The following is a 22,825-nucleotide window of genomic DNA, read 5'->3' as shown; positions in this document are numbered from 1 at the left end:
TTCAGTGCCTGTATACACACATCTATATTTATTCCTTTTATTATGTATTTCTTTATTCAAAGGCATTACCATTGAACAAAGGTTATGGATACAGTGTCTTGATCAGTGTCACACTTTTCAACATTTTCACCTATGCCTACCAACCCGCTCCTTTCCTCTTGTCTTAATTTTGTACAATATGCATTGAATTTTAATGCATTTTCTATCCCCCTTCTTCTCTTCATCTGTCTAGCCCCTCCCTTTAGCCTTACCTCAGCCCTTTCAAATACCCAATTCCTAATGTTTATTTTGTTGAACTGATTTTGCCTTTCTGAGGAATCATATTGTTTGAGTTCTCCCCTGAGTCTACAGTTTTCAGTTAAAACTGCCCTGGAGTGTTTATTTATATATTTATTAATTAGCTGCAGATTCCACATATGAGAAAAAACATTCAACCTTTGTCACTCTGGGCCTGACTTAACTTCTCTTAACATATTTTTTCCCAGGTCTGTCCATTTCCTTACAAATGATGTCATAGCATTCTTTCTAATGAATTAGTAAAAGTCTTTGTGTGTATATATGCCACATTTTCTTGATCCATTCATCCACTGAGGGGCATCTAGGCTGATTCCCCAACATGGGTATGGTAAATCACACTGCAATGAACATGAGTGTGTAGGTGGCTTTCTGTATCCTCGTTTGTCATCTTTTGGGTAAATGCTCAAGAGTGGAATTTCTGGGTCATAGGGTAGTTCTATGTTTAATTCTTTGAGGAGCCTCCACACTGCTTTCCAGTGTAGTTGAACAAGCTTACATTCCCACCAACAGTGCACTAGGGTTCCTTTTTGAGGGCCTGCCCCCTTACTCCCAACTTGCAAGTCTCTTTTGCAATGTAACATGAATCGATGTGATAGGTCTTAAGATACAGAGCAAAAATTTCTTTGGGAGCCATCATTATGCCCACCACACAGAGCCTTGCCAGCACTGTACAGAGAGGCCCCAAAGGGTGCAGGACTGGTGCAGAAACAAAGGTAAAGAAACAGGGGGAAGAGAGGATGGAAGGACAAAGGAAAGAAAATTTGCTGCTACTCCATCTCCATCTTGATTTGAGTTTGACATCTTAAGACTCTACCATCTATACAGACCAGCCCTTATCTTCACCCATGAAATATCTACTATAACATGAGATTTTTTTCAATATTAAATAGTATATTCCTGTGTTTCTGTACCACATATTCTTTACTTATAAGTTACATATATTTCAACAATCTATTGTTGTGTGCCATAGATGAATATATGTACATGCACATACACACATTTTCATATACACATGCTTATGATTTGGGTGATTGTGGGAAGAGGATATAATAAAAGCCCTCCAGCTTCCATGTAAGTATCCTTAGTTCCCAGTCTAGACTCACAGGGCTATTCTAGTCAGAGAAGATCAAGAAGATCTCTACCCTGAGTCCAGCTTTTCCAACTCTCTATTCAATTTTACTATCTATTTGACACTGAACAGTAGAAATTCCCAAATCCCAGAGAAACTGAACCATACAAGAACTTTCATTTAAGCACATGGTTCAGATACAAAACTCCCAATTAACAGGGCTGCTTGGATCTTCAATCTAGTAGCCTCTACTCCAGTACCTCCATTATTGTCATGTCTTCAGTTTCTTCTCTCAATTATCAATAACTCACAAAAACCAAATCATTAGTGTAACCCAAAGAGACAAAATGAGTAGATTTCAAGAATATTAAAATTCGAAAAGACGTCGCTGGTACAAATCAATTCTTTCCTCAATCTCTCTATCTTCCTTCCTCTCATTTTGCAGCTAAGCACACTGTAGTTCTCCTCAGAGACCACTCTGTTCAAGTGCCAGTGCTTGAAGCATCATTTCACATTTGCCAAGTGTTGTTGAGATACTTGAAGACTGTAGGGCCAGCTCAGCAAGCCTTGCCTGAGTGGGTGACGGAGATCTGGAAGCTGGTCATCTGAGCCTCAGGCTCCAGCATACAGCTCTTCAGAAAAGACCAACCTTGCACAGGGCTACAAGTCCCAACTAAGGAAGTCTCTTTTAAACTTTTTTTAGCTAGATTTTTTTTTAAACCACAAGATTTCCCACCAATAAGAATCGTATGTTCTTCCTTCATGTTTAAGATAAGGGATTTATTATATGTATTTATTTCATGTTCTTCTGAGCCAGTTGGTATCTCAGAGGGCTTATAAAGGGTTTAAGTTTAGATTATAGACCAAATCAATCATCTTGGGAAATAACCTTACGTCAGATATTATTTGGCGGTAGAAGGACAGTTGGCTATACCTGAAATCTGTAGGAAGTAAAAAACTCAAGTCTCGGGCTGGGGATATAGCCTAGTGGCAAGAGTGCCTGCCTCGGATACACGAGGCCCTAGGTTCGATTCCCCAGCACCACATATACAGAAAATGGCCAGAAGCGGCGCTGTGGCTCAAGTGGCAGAGTGCTAGCCTTGAGCGGGAAGAAGCCAGGGACAGTGCTCAGGCCCTGAGTCCAAGGCCCAGGACTGGCCAAAAAAAAAAAAACAAAAAAAAAACTCAAGTCTCTTGGTGATGTGGCCAGAACTATGGTTTGCCTAAGTTCCTGTAGCGGCGAGTAGGCACTGGCTCAAAGGGCTTTGATTTCGATTAGGAGCCCTGTCCTTCCTTGCTGGATTGAAACCACTAATATTTCATCGATTAAATGAGTGGTAATAAAGACTTAAGTAGTTAGGTGCTGCTGGCTCGTGCCTGTAATCCTACCTACACAGGAGGCTGAGATCTGAGGACCAAGGTTCAAAGTCAGCTTACAACAGTTAATATAATTTTTCCAAGTTTTTCCATTTCCTTATGAGAGGTACCATATCATTCATTTTTATCGATGAGTAGAATTCCCACATGTTCTTGATCCATTTGTCTATCGAGAGGCATCCAAACTGACTCCCTATCTTGGCTATGATAAACAGTGCTGCAATGAACATAGTTGTGCTGATGGCTTTACTGTAACCTTGTTGGCATTCTAGCTGATAAATGTCCAGGTGTGAAGTAACCCAGATCCAGAGAAACAGGGGTTGTATGGTTTCTTTCATTGGTGGTAGATAGAACACCTATAAGTCTATAAGTAAATACATTGGGATGAGCCTGTTGCAAGTGGCTACCAATAAATTAAATGAAGTATAACAGACTGTATGGAGAGTTCAGATTATATAATTGTTTAGAAAGACTAGGCCAAAATCCAAAACTCGACACCAGGAAATGGGTACTTCCAAGAGGGAGTACGGGGCCAAACATAGAGGGTTATGAATGATAGGGGAAGAAGGGAAGAATGCAGTCAAGAATTCATCATATACACCAAAATATTGGGGAAATAAGGGGATGGGTGGGTCAAAGCGGGGTGAGACTATTGAAAGGGGTGGTACTGATCAAAAAGCATTGTATTGATAAACTGCTTTGCTACATAGCACCTCCTTTGTATAACTACTTAAAGGTAACAAAAAAAGTATTTTTTAAATCATCCTGGACAGAAAAGCCCATGAGGCTCTTATCTCTACTTTGGCAGCAGAAAGATGGAATTCCAGCTGTGACTTAAGTGGTAGAACAGCATCCTTGAGCAGGAAAAAAAAAAAAAAAGCCAAGCATGAGAGTACAAATTTGAGTTCAAGCTCCAGCACTAGCACAAAAATTTACACACACACACGCACACTTAAATAAACTGCTACCAGCTTTCTTAGTTTAGTGACATTTTAGCATCTCTAAAACCTTTAAAATCTAAGTATTTTGGCATAATTATCCAAACCCTTTCTAAAATGATGGTCAACAAACCATGCAAATATATAATAAATGCTTTTTGCAAAGGTGTTTGTCCACAAAAGGAGAAAAGACTTGGTATTCTACTTCAAGGATATCATCAATTTTATGGTGACAAAGTAATCCTCTTTCCCAAGAAAAAAAGTAATGCTCTTTTCCCATGGAAAACACCAACATGTTGAACTGGCTTTTGCTTTGCGTGAATCTGAAAAGAAACTGTTTAAGGACGCCAGACAAAGGCTTAGCTTTAAGTTCCCCATCTCATAAAACAACTATTTTAATTAAATACAGAGATTCTCCACCAACTCCAATTCTCAATTATTTAAGACTTTAAGAAAAAGGCAGTAAAATGGCATTAATAAAGATGCTGACAAACTCATGAGCAGAGAGAACAGAAAATGAGTTTTCAATGAAAGTGGTGGTTATTCCTGCTATTATAATAAATGAGCTCCTATAACAAGGAAGGTCTGGCACTTCCCTGAGCCATTTAAATTAACCCATAAAACTTGACATATGCAGTTTGTTCCACACATTCTCAAAAAAAAAGGGGGGGGGTACTGCAAAAAGTAGTGTGTATCCATATGTCTCTTGCCAGTAAAAAAGGCTTACTCCAGAATCTTTTGTTGCCACCTGGGACATACACAACTTAAGATTCATAGCTTAAGATAAAAAGAAACATCATAGCCAGCACCAGTGGCTCATGCCTGTAATCCTAGCTTCTCAAGAGTCTGAGATCTGAGGATCGCAGTTCAAAGCCAGACTTGGCAGGAAAGTCCCTGAAACTCTTATCTCAAATTAACCACCAGAAAATCAGAAGTGGCACAGTGGCTCAAAGTGGTAGAATGTTAGCCTTGAGTAGAAAGAGCTCAGGGACAGCACTCAAGCCCCAAGTTCAAGCACACATGCTCAAAAAAAAATAATGTAGATACCATTCTGTAAACCTAAGTGCTAAAAAAATTCTCTCCTCATCTTACATCTGTTCAAAGTCAAAAGGAAGAACGATCTATGCACAATAATGATTTCCACAGGGAGACTTGCATGTCCTGTCTATAAGGGCTTTTGTCACCATTGTCTAATGAGGAAATGAATATAATCATACATATCAAAGTTACATCCATGTATATCACTTTTGACTTTGGAACCCAAAGTTCCAAAAACTATATAAGTTATGGGGAGAATGTTTGTATCCAAGTAATATTAACTAGTAAATAAATAAAACATGCTGCATTTTAATAAGTGTACCCAAAACTTATTTCAAGCAGACAGGAAAACATTGCCACTGAAAGGAAATTGTGTGGAAGAAATTCATTCTTCTTCCAACAAACACACATCAAAAGTTGGCCTCCTCCAATCCTGAGGCAAAACCAGCATTCCTTTGACCATCAGAGACGCAAGCATTTTTCCAGATCAATGAATTCCCCTTCTGGCCTGTGACTTTGAAAAGACTTAAAACCTAGCAAAGTACATGGCCTTTGCAGACGTGTCGCCAGCCTCCAGCCTCCAAGCCATGAATTTCTGCAAGCATAGAGTCAGTCCTTTCAATTCGTTTTGTTTTATTTTGTGCGGATACTAGGGCTTGAACTCAAGACCTTGAGCTTTTGCTTAGCTTTCTTACTCAAGACTGGTGCTGTACCACTTGAGCCACACCTCCACTTCTGGCTTTTCACTGATTAATGGGAAATAACAATCGGTGGACTTTTCTGCCTGGCTGGCATCCAGCTGTAATACTAAGACCTCAGCCTCCTGAGTAGCTAGGTTTACAGTCATGTGGTCCCCTCTTTTCCCCCTCCTGCCAGTGCCTAATTAACAAAAAACAAGATGACGAATTTCCTATGGACATTTTCAGGGTATAACAGTGTGCTAAAATAACCTTGCACAGAACGCTTGAATTTTTTAAAGCAAAATCTAAAAGCTGAACAAGAGAGTAACATGCTACATTTGTAATTAGGAAAGTTCACTGTCATTAAAATGATACTTTCATCTCAAAAGAGAAACATAAGAAAATTCCCACTAGAATCCTCATTTTTAGTGGAGAACTTAATTAATGATATTGGCACCACAGCGTAATACTATTTACAAAAATAGATTTCCTATGGATTAAAATCTTTTTGGTTTTGGTCCATATTTTTGTTTTCCTTTTTAGACAGGGTCTTGCTATGTTGTCTACATTTCCAAGTCAGACAGGGAACTCACAATTCTTTCCCTACCTCCAGAGTAGCAAGGACCACAGACAGGAGCCCTGGTACCTGGCTAAAATTCTCTCTCACTCTTTTATTGTTTGAATCCACATGTGTAGAGATTTTCTTTTTTGTTTTGTTTGTTTGTTTGTTTGTTTGTTTTTTACCAGTCCTGAACCTTGGACTCAGGGCCTGAGCACCATCCCTGGCTTCTTCCCGCTCAAGGCTAGCACTCTGCCACCTGAGCCACAGCGCCCCTTCTGGCCGTTTTCCATATATGTGGTGCTGGGGAATCGAACCGAGAGCTTCATGTGTAGGAGGCAAGCAATCTTGCCACTAGGCCATATTCCCAGGCCCCTGTGTAGAGATTTTCAAAAAGGCAAATTACTAGGGTTCTCCAAAGAGATTGGCAAATGTGACTTCATTTAAATGTAAGCAGTGTCTCTGGTAATAGTTGCAATTTTTTTCTCTCAGTGGAAAATATTTTTAACCCTTATAACCAACTCTTAGAAAATTCCTATCTACCGAAAGTCACTCAAATTGCTCAGGAAGATATGTGGAAAGGATAAAGGCAGTAACCACAAGAGGAAATTTGAATGATCAATAGCATTAATAGTCAGGAAAATGGAGAGAAAAGAAATGGCGACCGTGAGAGAAGATCTTTATTCTTGCCAGAGGAGGAAATCTCCAGACCAATATCCACAGCAGTCTCTCCTCCAGCTAGTGAGTGGCTATAATTTTAGGAAGTAACTTGGCAGGTTGTCGAAATTACAGCAGGGCACAGGCTCTGATTCCACCATTCCATGTCTACATTCCCATCCACAGAGGTCTGATGGCCAGTATCGAGCACAGAGTGGTTTCCACAGCATCGTAGCAGCAACAGCTGGTAACGGGGCAGCCATCCTCCAAGGTCAGGTTGAATAGATATCACAGAATCAACATGAAATGACAGGAAAGATACTCATTTAAAGATAGCCATTTTTACTCTTAAGAGCAGAAAGTTATCAAATAATTTACACAGTCCTCTCATGAGGGGAGTATTTGCCTAACATGGTCAGTGCCCTGGGTTCAATCCCTAGCACTGAAAGAGGAAAAAACAAAACCGTAAATGCTCCTTCTGTGTGGATGGGGGGGGGTGGTATATTTGTACAGTATATGAAGCAGAAGTAGAGAAATTTGCAACGGCATCCATCAATGGTTAACAGTAATTTCAAAGAGTGGGGAGATGGATGGGGAAGGAGAAAGAAGAAAGCTAATGGTTTGTGCTGCAGTGTTACTTGGCTGCGTTACTACGCTTTTCACTGATAACCTGTTTGTTTGTTTGTTTGTTTGTTTGTTTCATCTCACACGTCTTCAGAGCCAGCACAGTAGCTCACTCTTGTAATACAGCTACTTGGGAGGAAGAGCTAGGAGGGCATGGGGTTTGCAGTCAGGGGAGATGCTGGTTCTGGCTGGCCGATCTCAGACCAAAGGCTCTCACCTGGCTTTTTCACTCCCGGCTGGTTCTCTGCCACTTGAGCCACAACTCCACTTCTAGCTTTTAGCTAGAGAGCATGGATTTGTTTTCTGCTCAGGCTGGCTTTGAACTCTAATCCTCAGATCTCAGCTTCCTGAGTAGCTAGGATTACAGGCGTGAGCCACCAGCACCAGGCAGAAAGATCACAGTTTAAAGCAAGACCTGTCAAAAAAAGTTAGCAAGACTTCATCTCAAACAGCAGTATCCTATCTGTAGCCCCAGTATAATATCTGTAATCCCTCCAAGGCCAACAGGGCAAAAAGCAAGAACCCTTTTTTACAAAGGCTGGTGTGTCTCAATGGTAGCATGCTTGCCTCACAGTCTGGCAGTGCAAAAACCCCAGGATCACCAACAAACAAACAAATCTGCACATGTCTGTGAATTTTCTGTGTCAACTTTGCTGGGCTAAAGTGTGCCCAGAGAGCTGGTAAACTATTCTTGCTGGTTGTGTCAGTGAAGATGTTTCTGGAAGAGATTAGCGTGTCAATCAACGCTGAGTTAAGAACAAAGGAATCATCACTGACGAATGCAGACTATGAACTAACCCCTTGAGGACCTGGGCATGACAGAAATGTGGAGGGCTAGCAAGTCCGCTTCTGCCTCTGGATGGAACACGCATCTTCCCTGAACTCGCACACTGCTGAGTCACATATGCTATATCATATAGATTGTTTATGAGTGAAGGCTGTGTGGACATGGCGATCTTCTAAAGGAGCTGTGACTAAACTGATAAACAAATCACAATGTGCCAGTGGAGGGCCCTCAAGCAGGGCCCGGGCTCTTCCTGTCCATGTTGGTGCCATTCTGGTCGCCAAACTCAACTCATAAACAGGGAACGAGAGGCTGACTGATAGAACTCCTCAGGACCGCTGGGTGCGGGAGGGGGGGAGAGCGGCTCTGAAAGAGATGATGGCACAGCACCCAGGCTAGCACCTGCCTTCCAATACAGGGACTGTAGCTACCTAACATGATGAATTAGCACTGGGGAAATATCCAGGGGCCTGTGACTCACACCTGTAATCCTAGCCACTCAGGAGGCTGAGATCTGAGGATTACTAGGTTGGGAAGAGAAGTTCTGTGGGCAGCTTAGCTCCAATGAGAGAGCACGCAGCTGAGAGTGGAGGTGCGGCTCAAGGGGTAGAGCACTTGAGCAACAGTCAAGTGACCCCAGGCTCTGAAATGAAGCCCAAGTACCAACACACACACACACACACACACACACACACACACACACACACGTGTTCCAGTAGTTTATTCTTTCTGCTGGAACATCATATGTATACAAGATGAGTCATTTCAATTCACAAGAAAATACTTGTTCATTTATTTAACAAATCTTCAAATACTGTTTCAACAACAACACATATTTATCATACAGATTCTGTCGATGTGGATAGAGATGATGATTTTAGATAAACTCCTCTGATTTTTTTCAACAAAATCTAAAGCTACCAATAACTGGAACAATAATCCAGCTTGGAATGTTGATACCTTCCCAAATAAGAACCGGCTGTGCCTGAGGCAGGAACTAAATCTCCTGTCTCTTCTGTTTTGTTATATTTGCTTCTGAGTAAGATTGGAATGGAAGAATCATTGTCAATCTGAACACTGGACATAGCTGTCCAAGAAAGGCTTGTAAGTCACCATCTATCTGCAAGAAGAAGCCCTAAGAGCAATAGAACAGCTCTATTGTTTTGCCCTCTAGTTGTCCTGCTTGCGTTTCTATTAGGAAGTAGAATGCAGCCTAGCTGCTGCACAAGGAACAAACACAGCTGCGCAGTACAGAACTCCTGCTTGCATCTACTGATTCTCCATAAAACATATGCCAGGAGGTCAGCTAACAGAAGCTGCAGCTGAACCAAGTTTCATTTCCCCTTTGAACTCAAGAAAGCAGTCATCCTTCCCTAAACAACAAAAGAACTCTGTAACCCGGAAGCCTGAGTCAGAGTCTCATTCCTTCCCCATTATGGCGGCCTCCATGTCCCAGCCAATGGCTGGAGGGTGAAATTCCATCGTGGCAGGAGAAAACCCAGGCCTCAGACCAGGTCAGACTGGGTCGCAATCTCCAACCTTCTTCCCATCACTTTCCAGCTCATCCTCAAGAAGTAAATCCTGAGCGGTAGACACTTCTCAGCAAGTCCTTTCCTCTGCCATCCAGCTATGTCCCTACCCACACCCGCCATTATCAAGAAAACTAATGATATCAGATGCTGGCAGGGATGGGACCCACTGTTGGTGGGAATGTAAACTTGTTCAATCACTCTGGAAAGCATGTGGAAGTTTCTCAGCAGTTCCACTGCTGGGTATTTATCCAATTGACCAGAAACCAGGCTACACTAAAATCACCATCACAACCATGTTCGTTGCAGCATTGTTTACCATAGCCAAGATTTGGAAGCAGCCCAGATGCCCCTCAATGAACCAATGAATCAAGAAATGTGGTACATACACTCAATGGAGTTCTATTCATCATTAAAAAGAATGCTTTTGGACCATTCATAAGGAAATTGGAAAGACTTGGAAAGCATTATATTAAGTGAAGTAAGCCAGACCCAAAGAAACATAGGTTGCATGGTTTCCTTCATTTGTGGTAACTAGAATATTAGAATATGCCTATAAATCTACAAGTAAACCCACTGGATGGTATATATATATGTGTGTGTATATATATATACATATATATATATATAATCTGGGACATGATAAATTGTACAAGTCTCTAGGATTTCGTACACAATAGAATAGCTATGTGCATATGATGATATAAAATAATCAAATCAACTCCAAGTAATGGAAACAATAGTTTTTGTTGCTGTTTTGATTTTATTTTCTAATTGTCTTGTTTGTTTATCTGTCTTTGAGAGGGTAAGGGGAAACCGGAATGGAGGGACAAAGGATGAACAAATGCAGCAACAGGACTCACTAGATACTATGTTGGAAATGAACTCTACAACTTGGGAGTGAGGAAGGGAGAGACAAACTGTAAGAGAGTAAGGGAAGGTGTGGTATTGTCCAAAAGAAATGTACTCTTTACCTGACTTATGAAACTGTAACAGAAGGGCATATTACTATTGGTGGCTGCAATCAATATTTCTAAATAAAAAGCCATTCAAAAATTATAATTAAATCCTTTCATTTTGAAGATCTTCAGAAACTGTAGCATACGTTTCCAAGGCACTTGAAGATGTAAGAAATTCATTTTGCCTCTCATGACTGCTACATAGCATTTCTGTGAAGGTAATTATAGCATTGGCATAACAGGAAGACATTTTTGTTCTACAGCTTAGTAGAGTCAACTATTTTTGTAGTCTAGACAGATAAGAATTACTAGATGTCCCTTCTAGTCTACAGTAACTCTCAAGAAAGAATAATTGTAGTTCCTAGGAATGTGAGAGCCGGGCACCAAGCTCTTAGGTTTCTCTCGCATACTTCTTCTCCTTGCATCTCCAGGTTCGGATGGCTTCTAAACTTCAAATTGGGTTTTCTTTCGCTTTCCGAAGAAAATTTCTTGGTATTTTTTAAGAAGGGCATATGAACTATAGATGAGGCAAGAAAGACATTGGAGATGTCAACCGACCAAAGTGCCCTGAGAGACAGTATGTCAGCCCCCAAGCTTGAGGAGTCCACATCCCTGAATTTAACCAACTGCTTGGGGAAGAGGATCAAAATAATATCTGTACTGACTGTGTGCAGAATAACTTGTAATAATTTCCTAAACAGCGTGGTATAACTATTGGTGTAGCACTAATATTGTACCAAGTATTCTAAGTAACCCAGAGTTGAGTTAGATGGGAGAACAATTCAGAGGTAGAGTGCTTGTCTACTATGCATGAGTCTCTGGCTTCCAGCCCCAGCACTGAATGAACTTAGAAAAGTTGGGGGTTGGGGGGATACATAGATGAGAGATGAATGGATGGAGAATGAATGCTAAATAAATAAGTTGATAGTGATAGATATATGAAAGAACAGATTGGTGGGTATATAGACTAATAGATGATAGGTAGATAGACAGACAGACAGATGGGTGGACAGATGGACAGAAAGACAGACAGACAGTTCCTTAATTCCTTAAACCTTGGCTGCAGGGTGGTTGAGTCCAGCTGTTCTGCCTGGGCGAATGAGTTAGACCAAGATGCAAAACCAAAAACCTGAAAGTAAGCTGAGGAAACCTGGAGGATGTGTGTTTGCTCCATGTAAATACTACGCCATTTTGCATAAGACTTGAGAGGCCACAGTTTGGTATCTGTAGGGGGTCCTGGAACCAGTTTCCATGCCTACCAAGGGACAACTGCGCATGCCAAAAGGTGATGTTCTACTAGAGTGTCTCCTCGTGATGCCAGGGCTGAATTGATTCAAGCTGCTCTCGAAACGAGCATTCTTAACGTGCAGTTGCTGTTCATAGGAAGGAAATAATCCAAATGGAATCAGACACAACTGATAAACACTGGAAGAGCTTGGCAAAGCCTCTAAAAGTGCTCTTTGCATGGAAGCGAATGGATTCTTCCGAGGAGAAAAGCCACTCCAACCACAGACAGCAGCAGGAAATGACTGTTCTGTTAGTGGCCTCTGCTAATCTCAGTTGACCTTCCATTCACTTTCATGGTGTATGGGAAATAATAAGCCAAACCGAACGGAGAGCACTATTTCATTTGTTCATATTTGCAAATTTACCAAATTGGGTTAGATAACTATCCTCGAGCCTTTAAGAAAGTACATTCCTTCATTATTGATACGGATATCATATTGTTGTAAGCAATCATCTTTAGCGTCCTTTGGGAACTAGTCCATCTGAAATGCTAGATTAACTTTTTAGCAGGGCACCGGTGGCTCATGTATATCATTGTAGCTACTACAGAGGTTGAGATCTGACTCTCATGGTTCAAAGCCAGCCTGGGCAGGAAAAGATTGTGAAACTCTTATCCCCAACTAACCAGCAAAAAGCCAGAGGTAGGGTACTGGCTCCGACAGTACAGTGCCCTCAGAGGGGAAAAAAAGCACTGAGGTCCTGAGTTCAAGTATTAATATCAACATGAAAATTAAATAACTAAAAATGTTTAAACTTCACTAGGATTGTTTATCTTTCTTGCCTATTTGGTCCATATAACACAGTGCTATTATCATTCTTCCCAATATTGAATAGAATCTCTTTCCCCTCTATCTCTTTTCCTTCTTTCTCTCCCCTTTTCGCTCTCATTCAGCATAGTCTCCATTTGCTTCCTGTGCTTACTTCCCACAGCTACCATTCATCACCATACTCACCATTGGCTTCTAGAATGTCTTAATGACACCCCTAAAACATTCCAGAACAGCAGACCTACGGAAGGCCATCGAATGCATCTGCTTATACTGAAAATGTATCTGCTTCATCAATGAGACGCACAGTGGTGGTGGTTTTGAAATAACAGTCTTGCCACACACCAGTGGTTCTCATCAATAATCCTAACTACTCAAGAGGCTGAAATGTAATTGCAGTTGGAAGCCAGCCCAGGCAGGAAAGTCCATGAGACTCTTATCTCCAATTCACCACCAAAGTGCTGGAGATGGAGCTGTGGCTCAAGGGGTAGAGCACCAGCCTTGAGCAAAAAAGCTAAAGGACAGAGCCCAGGCCAAGTTCAAGTCCCAATACCCCTCTCCTCTCTCCTCTCCTCTCCCCTTTTTCTCTCCTATTTGTTAGTGTGGGAATCTTTTCGTTTCAATCCACTTTGCCATGATAAAACTGTGTTCCCGGTAAGTATCATCCAGACTACAAGAAGAAAAGACATTTCTCCTAGAGGCTGGGGATGATAAGATTTGAAGGTAGAGATGATATACAGAGGTCTAAGCAAGTTAAGAAAACAGAGCATCCGGAAATTAAGCAGGAACTTGCATCCGCAGCCCAGAAGTGGAAAGAGAACTCATCCCCTAGGAGCTCCTGGAGCTGGAGCTGAGCGAGGAAGGCACAGCAGGAGGTGCTGGGCCAAGGAGATGCCATGCAAAGCCAAAGCTGTCCCTCCCCCGCTCCCCCCTCTCTCCCCCCTCCTGCTCATGTCTCTCTTTGCCTAAACCCAACCCAAAACCAGCTGTAAAGGATCCCAAGCCAGTTATTCCAAAGGAGTCAGCTTCCAGAATGTGAGATCTGAGAGTAGATCTGGGGTAGGCGAAGAAAGCACTGCAGCATGCTGTGTGTCTGGATCAATGGCTTGAGTGTTGAAGGTATTGTTCCTTCCTCTACAGGTATGAGCGTGTCTAGGTCAAGTGAGCCCCCTTAATACTTGACGTTTCACTCTTGTGCAATCTTACTTACAAAAGAGCAAATAACTTTCAAGCCTTCCTAAAACTGTTTTTCTGGCCCACCCACCACCCAGCCTCCGGAAACGCACCATGTCCTTCCTCAAGTGCCGTGTGCGCTTCTCTGAGAAAAATGATGGCAACTGTGTGCGGATTTTTCAACCCTTTTCTCTTGAGAGGCTTCAAGGGGAAAAAAACAACTGGAGAAAGACCCAAATATGTAACCAACACAAGGCATTCCATGGCTAACGCTGTCAGAACTCATGGTCAGGAGTCCTAGGAAGTTTTGCTCCACCACTCCAAACACGCAAAGGATTCTGTGTCTCATTAAAGAGGAACATCCTTCCTGCCCAGATTTCTTTGTGTCCCCCTGGCCTACCGAATTATTGAGCTGAAGAAGCCCAATACTACTCATTAAGAATATTCTTTTCTCATTCAGTTGTCTGGGCACCATTGTCAGAAATCAATTCCATATAACATTAAGTATGTTTGGGTTTTCAACTCTACCGCAGTGTGCTATACATCCATCACTAAACCACTGCTGTGCTTTGTTGGATTACCAGAGCTTCACAGGAGATTTTGAAATTGGGAGGAGTGGGTTCTTCAACTTTGTTCTCTTTTCAAGACTGTTTTATCTCTTACAGAATCTTTGAATTCCAAATAAATGTAAAGAAAAACATCTGTGAGAAAACCAGGTGGAATTGAAATAAGGATTGTGATTCATCTGTCTTCTAATCTGAAGACCAGTGAAGCCTTAACAATACTAGGTAGTCACATGGTTTAAACATTTTTGTTCTTAATAAAAGCTGATGTCACTTCTTGCATCTTCTTTTACTTTTTAAAATAAGTCTCATACTTCTTTTATGAAAATTATCTCTAAATATTTTATTCTTTTTGTGCTGCTATAAGGAGAATTATCTCAATTTAGTTTTTGATTGCTCAATTCTAGAATACAGAACTACATTCTTGTATGTTGACCTTGTATCTTATGACCTTTCTTCAACATGTTGATTAGTTCTCAGAGTTTTTAGTGGATTTCTATAACATATATTATCTGCAAATGAATACATTTTTTCTTATTCCTTTCCAATCTAGAAGACTTCTCTTTCTTCTTAATTGTCCTTTCTATAACCTACAGAATAATGTTAAATGAAAGTGGCAAAAGAAAACATCTTTTCACCTAATTTGAGGAAGGAAGATTTTGATCTTTCACCATTACATTTGGTTTTAACTATGAATTTTATTTTGTAGATTTAATTTATTGGATGGAGGGAATCCACTTTTATTCCCAGTGAGTTGGATTTTTTTGTGCTGAAGTAACAACAAGTTTCACCAAATGCTTTTTTCTAGATATGCACAGAAGAGCGTGTAGGTTTTATCCCTTATTCTCTAACTATGCTGTTATATTCATTTCTACTATGATGTTAATCTATTCTTAAATACTTGCTATAAATCCATTGGATCATGTTCTACGGTTATTTCAAAGACAATATTTAACAAATAACTTAGGCACAGTATGAGACTAATAACTCATAATGAGGTAGAATAGTTATAACAGCATACTGAAAAAGTTGTTTGGATGTGAGCTTTCTGAGGACATTTCTCTGTGTAGTATTTACTTCTCCTGTGGTCCCATGAGATAATGCAATCCCTACAAGGTAAGATAGAATAAGGTCCTGCCTTCAGCTCATATAGGTGGATCTTGAACATAAACACTGCTGTCACAGCCATTCATCTACTGACTTGAAGCAGCTACGGAATGACTAACAGGAGGGTAGCGCCTCCAGCATCGGTGCGCTGGGTGCCCAGATAATTCACATCCTGGGAGGTAGTATGGGACTATATCATGCTACTCAATATGCAATGTACCATTTAAATTACTCGTTTAATTTAATTATCATAAATGTTTAATTTCAATGATTAATTTCTAGAATTTCTCCATATAGTATTCTTGGACTATGGTGGATTATGGGCAACTAAAACTGCAGAAAGCAAAACCATGGGTAATGAGGGAACACTCTAAGGCCTAGAGTTTTCCTGAGCCTGCTCCCTGCTTGTTTCTGGCAAAGTAGCTCGCGTGGGGCTTTGCCTTTTGCTGTAATAGAGCAAACATTATAAATGGTATAGCATCCAAATCCCCATTGTGTATTTTTGCAGAGAATTCTTAAGATTTCAATATTTCCACGTTCGGTTCTAAAGAAAATCAATTCCTGTGGGGAGAACTTGAGTGCTCTCTTTGAGTGTCCAGAATGATGGCTCTTGGGATAGCAACAGATGTGGCCTACTTCTCTGGAGGTGAAACCTCTGCTTTGATCCGAGTGAGGAGACTGCCTCTGTCCTTTGAATTTAATCCCTCCTAGGATGCAGTTAGCACCCTATAAAACAGAACCGGATATAAGAGCTCCGGTCTTCTCAGCTTGCTGTGCATGGAGTTTGGTCTCCGCCTAATGAGTGAGTGAGTATGGGGTGAGCAGAGAGACCCTCTCATGCTGATTGGCTGGCACAGCGCTTCTGCCACCCTGGGCTCTGTGGAAGGGATGGGAATTTCGGCTTTGATCCTCGCAGGAAGATGTCTTAGCCCTTGACTTGGCGCTGAGGAGGAAATGCAACCCCGTGGGTCACAGATTCTGAGCCTACATGCAGGGCAGGGGGAGGGAAGTAAAGGGAAAATCCGCCACTCGATAGTGGCCTCCTGTTACTCCTGCCAAGATAGAGCAAAAACGGATGAATAACTGTTTCTTCATTTACCACATGCTGGTAGGACGATTTCCAGAAACTAAATGGTTGGGTGTTTTAAAAATAACTTTCACTTAATAGCTGTTCCAATTTGAATAACTATTAACCCAGAGAAATTTAATCTAATAGATATTTTATATCTACTTCAATGTGGCAACTTTAGGAAGTGTTTCAATTAAAAGTATTTCTCACTTGGGCACAAGTGGCTCACATCTGTAATCTCATCTACACAAGAGACTGAGATCTGAGGATCATGGTTCAAAGGCAGCCAGGGCAAGGAAAGTCCCTGAGACTTTTATCTCTAATTAACTACCAAAAAACCTGGAAGTAAAGCTGTGGCTCAAGTGGTAGAAGACTAGCCTTGCACAAGAGAGCTCAGGGACAGTGTCAAGGTCCTGAGTTCAAGTCCCAGGACCTGAACACACACACACACACACACACTTCCCATTTGACATGCTAGGTTTATTTGTTTGGAGATAACTTTCACTGATGATTTGTCACAGTAATTATCTTACTTCTTTCAACACACTGCCTGGCCCTTCTGCTAGGTGTTACCTCTGGTGTGGCTTGTGCAAGAAACTCTTCCTAATGAATGAACATATCATCCTTTCTTCTCTATGGCATTTCCAGCACCTGAAACTTTTTTTCTTAATAACAATAAAATTTTAGAATAAAGCCAGGCACCAAGGGCCCATGCCTATAATCCTAGCTACTCAGGAGGCTGAGATCTGAGGATCGCAGTTCAAAGCCCTCCATGCAGGAAAGTCTGTGACACTCTTATCTCTCCAATAAACCACCAGAAAACCAGAAGTGGTGCTGTGGCTCAAGTGGTGGAGTACTAGCTTTGAGATGAAGAGCTCAGGGACAGTGCATATGCCCAGAGTTCAAGCCCCATGACCAACCAAAGAAAAAGAAAATGTGATTTTGGAACAGCCTCTATTATTTTCCAGTTAGGGACCTTGAAGAACAATTTCTTTTTCCTGTACTCCAGTCAGTTCCTCTCACGCTTCATTGATCACACTGCTTTCAATTAACAAATACAGGCTAGGATCTTTTTGTGTGTGAATGTCAGTACTGGGGCTTGAACTCAGGGCCTGTGTTCTTACTTGGCATTTTTGCTGAAGCCTGGCATTCTACCGCTTGAGCCACATCCCACACTTCTGGTTTCTTGCTGGCTAGTTGGAAATAAGAGCCTCACAGATTTTCTGGCCTGACTAGCTTCAAATTGTGATCCTCAGATCTCAGCTTCCTTTGTAGTTAGGATGACAACACTTTTATATCTTGAAATATGTCACAGCCTATTAGGGAAGTAGAATTTTTGGGTCTCAAGTCATTCGTTCAGCAAATATTTATTATATACTACATATATGCCAGAAGCACACTGGCTACTATATACCTAAGACCAAATATGAGAAATATGATGCCTGGAAATATAGAAATTTGCTGCTTAGCAGATAGAGAAAACATTAAATAAACTATAGTTAGTGTGAGAAGTGTCTGCTCAATTCATGCATTCATCATAAATTGGATCACTTGTTCTTTTGACATTTAGTTAGTGGAGCCTACTAAAAACTAAAATAAGAGATGAGAGGCAATAAGAAAGACTAATAGAAGGGTAAATTATGCATGTGTTCAAGCACCACAATGAAACCCCTTTGTACCATTATTATTAATGTGTATTCATTAATAACAGTTTAATTTTGCTTAAGAGGAACTGCTAGTGTGATTTTTTAAAAAGATACCAAAGAAGTTAGGACTGTTAATACATATCAGGGATCTTGAACTTTGCAAACAACAGGAAAGGTGTTTCATACGAAGTGATAATGACCACAGCACAGTAAAGGCTGAGCAGAGATGATCAAATGAAGCTGTAGAGTGATCCAGGCAAAAGAAGCAGAACCTACAAAGGCTTAGAGGAAGAAATGTTGGAGCAAGGAGTAAGCTGTAATTGAAGAAAATCAATCAAGGAGATAAGTAAGGTACAATATAAAAAATATCACATTTTAGTCTTGATGCCATGAGTCTCAATAAGTTTTCTGGATTCAATACCACTAGAAGACTTTAAGAAAAGTGATAAGACCACGTTTTACATTCGAATTGCCTTTTGGGCTCCTGTGTTACAGGGGGAAATGGATCAAAATAAGTTAAGAACAGAGGAGAGATCAGACAGACATGTTTTGAATATTGCAGACAAGGCCCTGAGGGCTAGAGGAAGAGAAAGGCTGTGGCCATCTAGAGAGGTGGGCTGTGAAGAGATGTTGAAGAGATAGGATAAAAAAACCACTCATGATTCATGACACATGGGACATGAGGAGTAGAGGAAAGTGACATTAATCTCTGATTCCAGAATAAGAGGTTAAGAGTATGTGTGTGTCACTCAGACAAGAAACACTTGTAGGCAAGGTAGCAAAGAAAGCAAGGGAAGGATGTCACTTTGAAATCTCTGTAAACCATCTAGCACAAGACACACCAAGACAGTTGAGTACGCATGCCTTAAGACACCAAAGAAAATACTGGGCTAAAAAGAACTCAGCGTTTGTCAACACCAAAATGGCACCCAATGCCAAAGAAAGAAGTTTTCCATCCTGCTTGACAAATTATTCACCAAAAGAATCTATTTAAATTATGCGTATTCTCGTACCTCTTGTCAAGCATGCTGAATGAGAATCTCTAAAGAGTGGGGTGCCCCTTAGCTGTCCATTATAATTACCTAGACATTATAATTACCTAACCATTTTCTCTGATCAGTCCTCAGTCTGGTCTAGCTGGAATTCATGAGAGTGAGATCCACATATTGATTTTGTTTTCCCAGTGATTACAGCGTAACTTTTATAGAGCCCCAAGTGGATGTTCGTATATTTGAAAGAGTGTGCATGCAACCTCTTGTTACACTTGCTAAATTGTTAGTTCTATTATGCAAAATAATTCTATAAAAGACTCGGAAATTAGGATTTATGGAAATACTTTTTGAAAATCTTGAAACTTTTCTCACTGTAGATAGACCGCATCAAAAGCAACAACTTCTTTTCATAGTAATTTCAGGCTATCCTTTTAAAACTAAGAGCTTTTTAGCTTCCAATATACATTACATCTAATGAATTTCTGTATTGCCATAGTGGGGAAAAAAAACCCACCAACTAGAAAAGAAGTTTCAAGTTGTATTTTTTTCCCATTAAAGAAGCTCTAAATAACTAAATTAGTGCCTACGTTTGAGTTTATGGGATTTTTACCATTCATTTACCCAGCCCATTCAGCCACTTTTGGCCATAGTTCAGTGACGATGTATCCAACTAAGTATCACGAAAATAACAGAAAATTTCAGCAAACATAATGATTGTGGAAATATACTATGAAAGTAAAAATCAAAACATGTTCCATAACCAGGAATTAGCTTTCTGCCTAGCCCCGGTTAGGAACACCATGACCACGATTCCACGTCCCTGCACTGAAAGATAATAAATGACCCACATGGAGAATGAAAGTCACGTCTGCCAAGCTTCCCTGTCTGCCTCTGGGATCTCACTGAGTCATCAGGACCACCCCCCCCCCGGGTCCCCCCCCCCCCAGGCTCCTCACCCAGGAGCTGGCCACCAACAGCCATCAGAAACCCAAATGCATCAGAAACTTAATAACAGTAATAACAATAATAATAATAATTTGAGCTGAGTGTCAGTAACTCTGTAATCCTAGCCACCCAGGAGACTGAACTGTGAGCATCATAGTTTGAAGCTAGCCTAGGCAAGAAAGTCCATGAGACTCTTATTGCCAATTAACCACCAAAAAGCCAAAAGCGAAAGTGTGACTCAAGGGGTAGAGCACCAATGTTGAGAGGAAATTTTAAAAAAAAAAATGACAACAAAGGGAAAGCATTCAGGCCATGAGTTCAAGCCCCAGCATGGCTATGCACAAAAAGAATACAAATAGAAAGGTATACTGGAGATCTTGGAGATTTGGAGGCTCAGTGTTCTGAGATGGGGAAAGATAGTATCTGTTGGTGAACAGCTAAGAGGCGTGGGACTTAGTCTCCATCTTGTTCTGATACTGCTCTGCAGAGTTAGTTTCTTCCTACAGAGGCCAAGGAGGTGAGCTAACCTCAGTGGCTGTCTTGGAGTCTTCCACGCTGCAGGCGGAGAACCCTGGTCAATGCTGAGCTTGGGGAGGGGGGGCTCCTAGGGGCCCCTCCTACCTTGGATGGGCCGCCCAGTCCTTTTGACTTTCAGCTCCCACAAGTATTTCATTCATGATGTTGCTCTTTGTAAACCTTCTCCCACCCCCTCCTCTCTTCAGCGGATGCTGAGATACCTTCAAGGCCACTTGTTCATTGTTTTCTTTGACATTTAGAATGACTTTTATTACGTCTACCACAGAAAAGAAAGGTATATCTACGTGAAAAAAGAAATTCCATGAATGAATTTTCCTTTTTGCAATTAAACTTGCTATTGGGCAGCTTGCAGTATAGGAAAGTAATTAAATGCATACAAAATCATGTGGATTGTGAGATGATTTGGTTGTTTAGGGTTTCCTAGGCAACCTGGTTGTTTTTCCATCAACCCACAGATCCCTACGTTCCTAATAAAGCCTTGGGGATCCGCTGTGCTTTTGAAGACTCTCGCCACTCTCCTATGACTTCACCATATCATTAAAAATCTAAAGTTATTTAGCATAACTTAATAGTATTAGCAAGATTTGTAACTGTATCCAGGGATATGAATTTATTTGTTGTAACAACCGCCAGTGCAATCCAAAAAGCCATTCAGAGAAGGGGGAAGGGGGGGCTGGGGGAGAAGAAACAACATACCATGTGAAATTTTCAGTAGTTTTATTGAAAAATGCCTCTTTTGTTTCAGAAATAAATAATATAAAGGCAGTGAAATTCACAATCTGCAGTTAAAATATAAAAAGCAGCAATTCTATGTCCATAGTCTTGCAAACATTTTCCAACTGCTTTTGATAACTAAGAAACATTATGCTCTGAGAAGGGAGGGGGAAAAAAAAAGTTCATACTACTATACAACACAAACATGCAATTCCATCTCCACAGAGTAACAACCTGCAATTGTTGCATACATGGTAAAGTGTCTACAACGAGGAAGTTGAAGGCCACGAATGTGGCGTCGAACCCAGGGCGGGCACCACCCACCTGGAGCTACGGGCTTGCGTTCTGTGGGCTGGGTGGAAGGCGGTGTGTAGAAGGGCGTTGGTGCCCTCTCGTACAGGGAAGGGGGAGAAGGCGATCGGGGTTGGGGGTGGGGGGCTGAGCCCCTCCTCCTTCATCTTGGCAGAGGAATTCTTTGCCTTACAGATGGGTGTGGGGGGAATGGACAGCCCGCTGGAAAGACACAGCTCCCAGGACACGCGGGCGGTCTCTGCTTGCGGCTGTGTGTGTGTGTGTGTGTGTGTGTGTGTGCAAGGTTTTGCAAGGCGAAGGCACAGGTGTTTACAGAGCGCCTGTGGCCACGCTGGGCTTCCTGCAGAATCAAGGCTCGGAAAGGGGGCTGTGGAGGAAGCAACGCGTGCAAACCCATCGCCGCCAAGATGGGGCAATTGCTCTACCTGACCTGCAAATGGAAATCCGCCCCCCCCCCCTCCCGCCGCGCGCCCTCCCCGCCCCCGCCGGCTGCAGGACCAGGACGCGCGTGGTCTCAGGTTCGAAGCCCGGGGCCTCCACGCAGCGCGCGCCGCCAGCGATGAGGCTGTTGCCGGGCAGGGTCGGAGGCATCGTCGGCCCCGTAGTCCTCGTAGTCGGTCCTCTCGGGCTCCACGGGCACGATGAAGGGCTCGCCCTGGGGCACGTAGGGCTCTGTCCGATTCAACACGACAGTTACCGCATGGTTTGGAGGGCACAGGCACGCAGCAGCACGCACGCACGGCCCACGCACGCACACACGAGCCACAGGGCCCCGGGATTGACTGCCGTTTGCACAGAGCACATGGGCCACCCACTCACGAAACCGCATATGACAAAAAAAACATGGAAAACAAGGAAGGAAGAGAAAGACGAGACAACCTCCGCAGCTGCAGCATTGCACAAACACCTAGAGAGGACCAGAGCCTGGGCCACGCGACTGTGAACGCACAACCAAATCCCCAAGCAACTGCCTAAGACTGCAGACTCCTCAAGTCCAAGGACTGGGAAGGGCTGCAGTCTGGGAGCTCCCCCTGTAACCCTAGCTACTCAGGAGGCTGAGATTGGAGGATCGCCCGTTCAAAATCTGCCTGGGCAGAGGAGTCTGTGAGACTCTTTATCCCCACGGAACCAGCAAAAAGCAGGACGTGGAGAGCTGGCTCAAGGGGTAGTGCAAGAGTCTTGAACAAAAACAAAACAAAACA

The 22,825-nt window shown here is 42.0% G+C and overlaps 1 protein-coding gene across 3 annotated transcripts in view; it reads right to left on the bottom strand.

Annotated features, from left to right (window-relative positions):
- Positions 1-21,297: 21,297 nt before the first annotated feature.
- The window catches only part of Col12a1 (collagen type XII alpha 1 chain), a 124,974-nt gene continuing 123,446 nt past the window's right edge, over positions 21,298-22,825 (bottom strand). For all 3 annotated transcript variants that reach the window (XM_048353681.1, XM_048353680.1, XM_048353685.1), the window contains one exon: positions 21,298-22,295. In XM_048353681.1, the coding sequence (XP_048209638.1) occupies positions 22,138-22,295 (158 nt within the window). In that variant the 3' untranslated portion in view covers positions 21,298-22,137. The remainder of the gene's footprint in view (positions 22,296-22,825) is intronic.

This window comes from Perognathus longimembris, chromosome 9 (assembly GCF_023159225.1).
Source record: "Perognathus longimembris pacificus isolate PPM17 chromosome 9, ASM2315922v1, whole genome shotgun sequence".
NCBI classification, from domain to species: domain Eukaryota; kingdom Metazoa; phylum Chordata; class Mammalia; order Rodentia; family Heteromyidae; genus Perognathus; species Perognathus longimembris.
The sequence above is the reverse complement of the archived record's forward strand: the minus strand, read 5'-3'. Positions and strand labels throughout refer to the sequence as shown.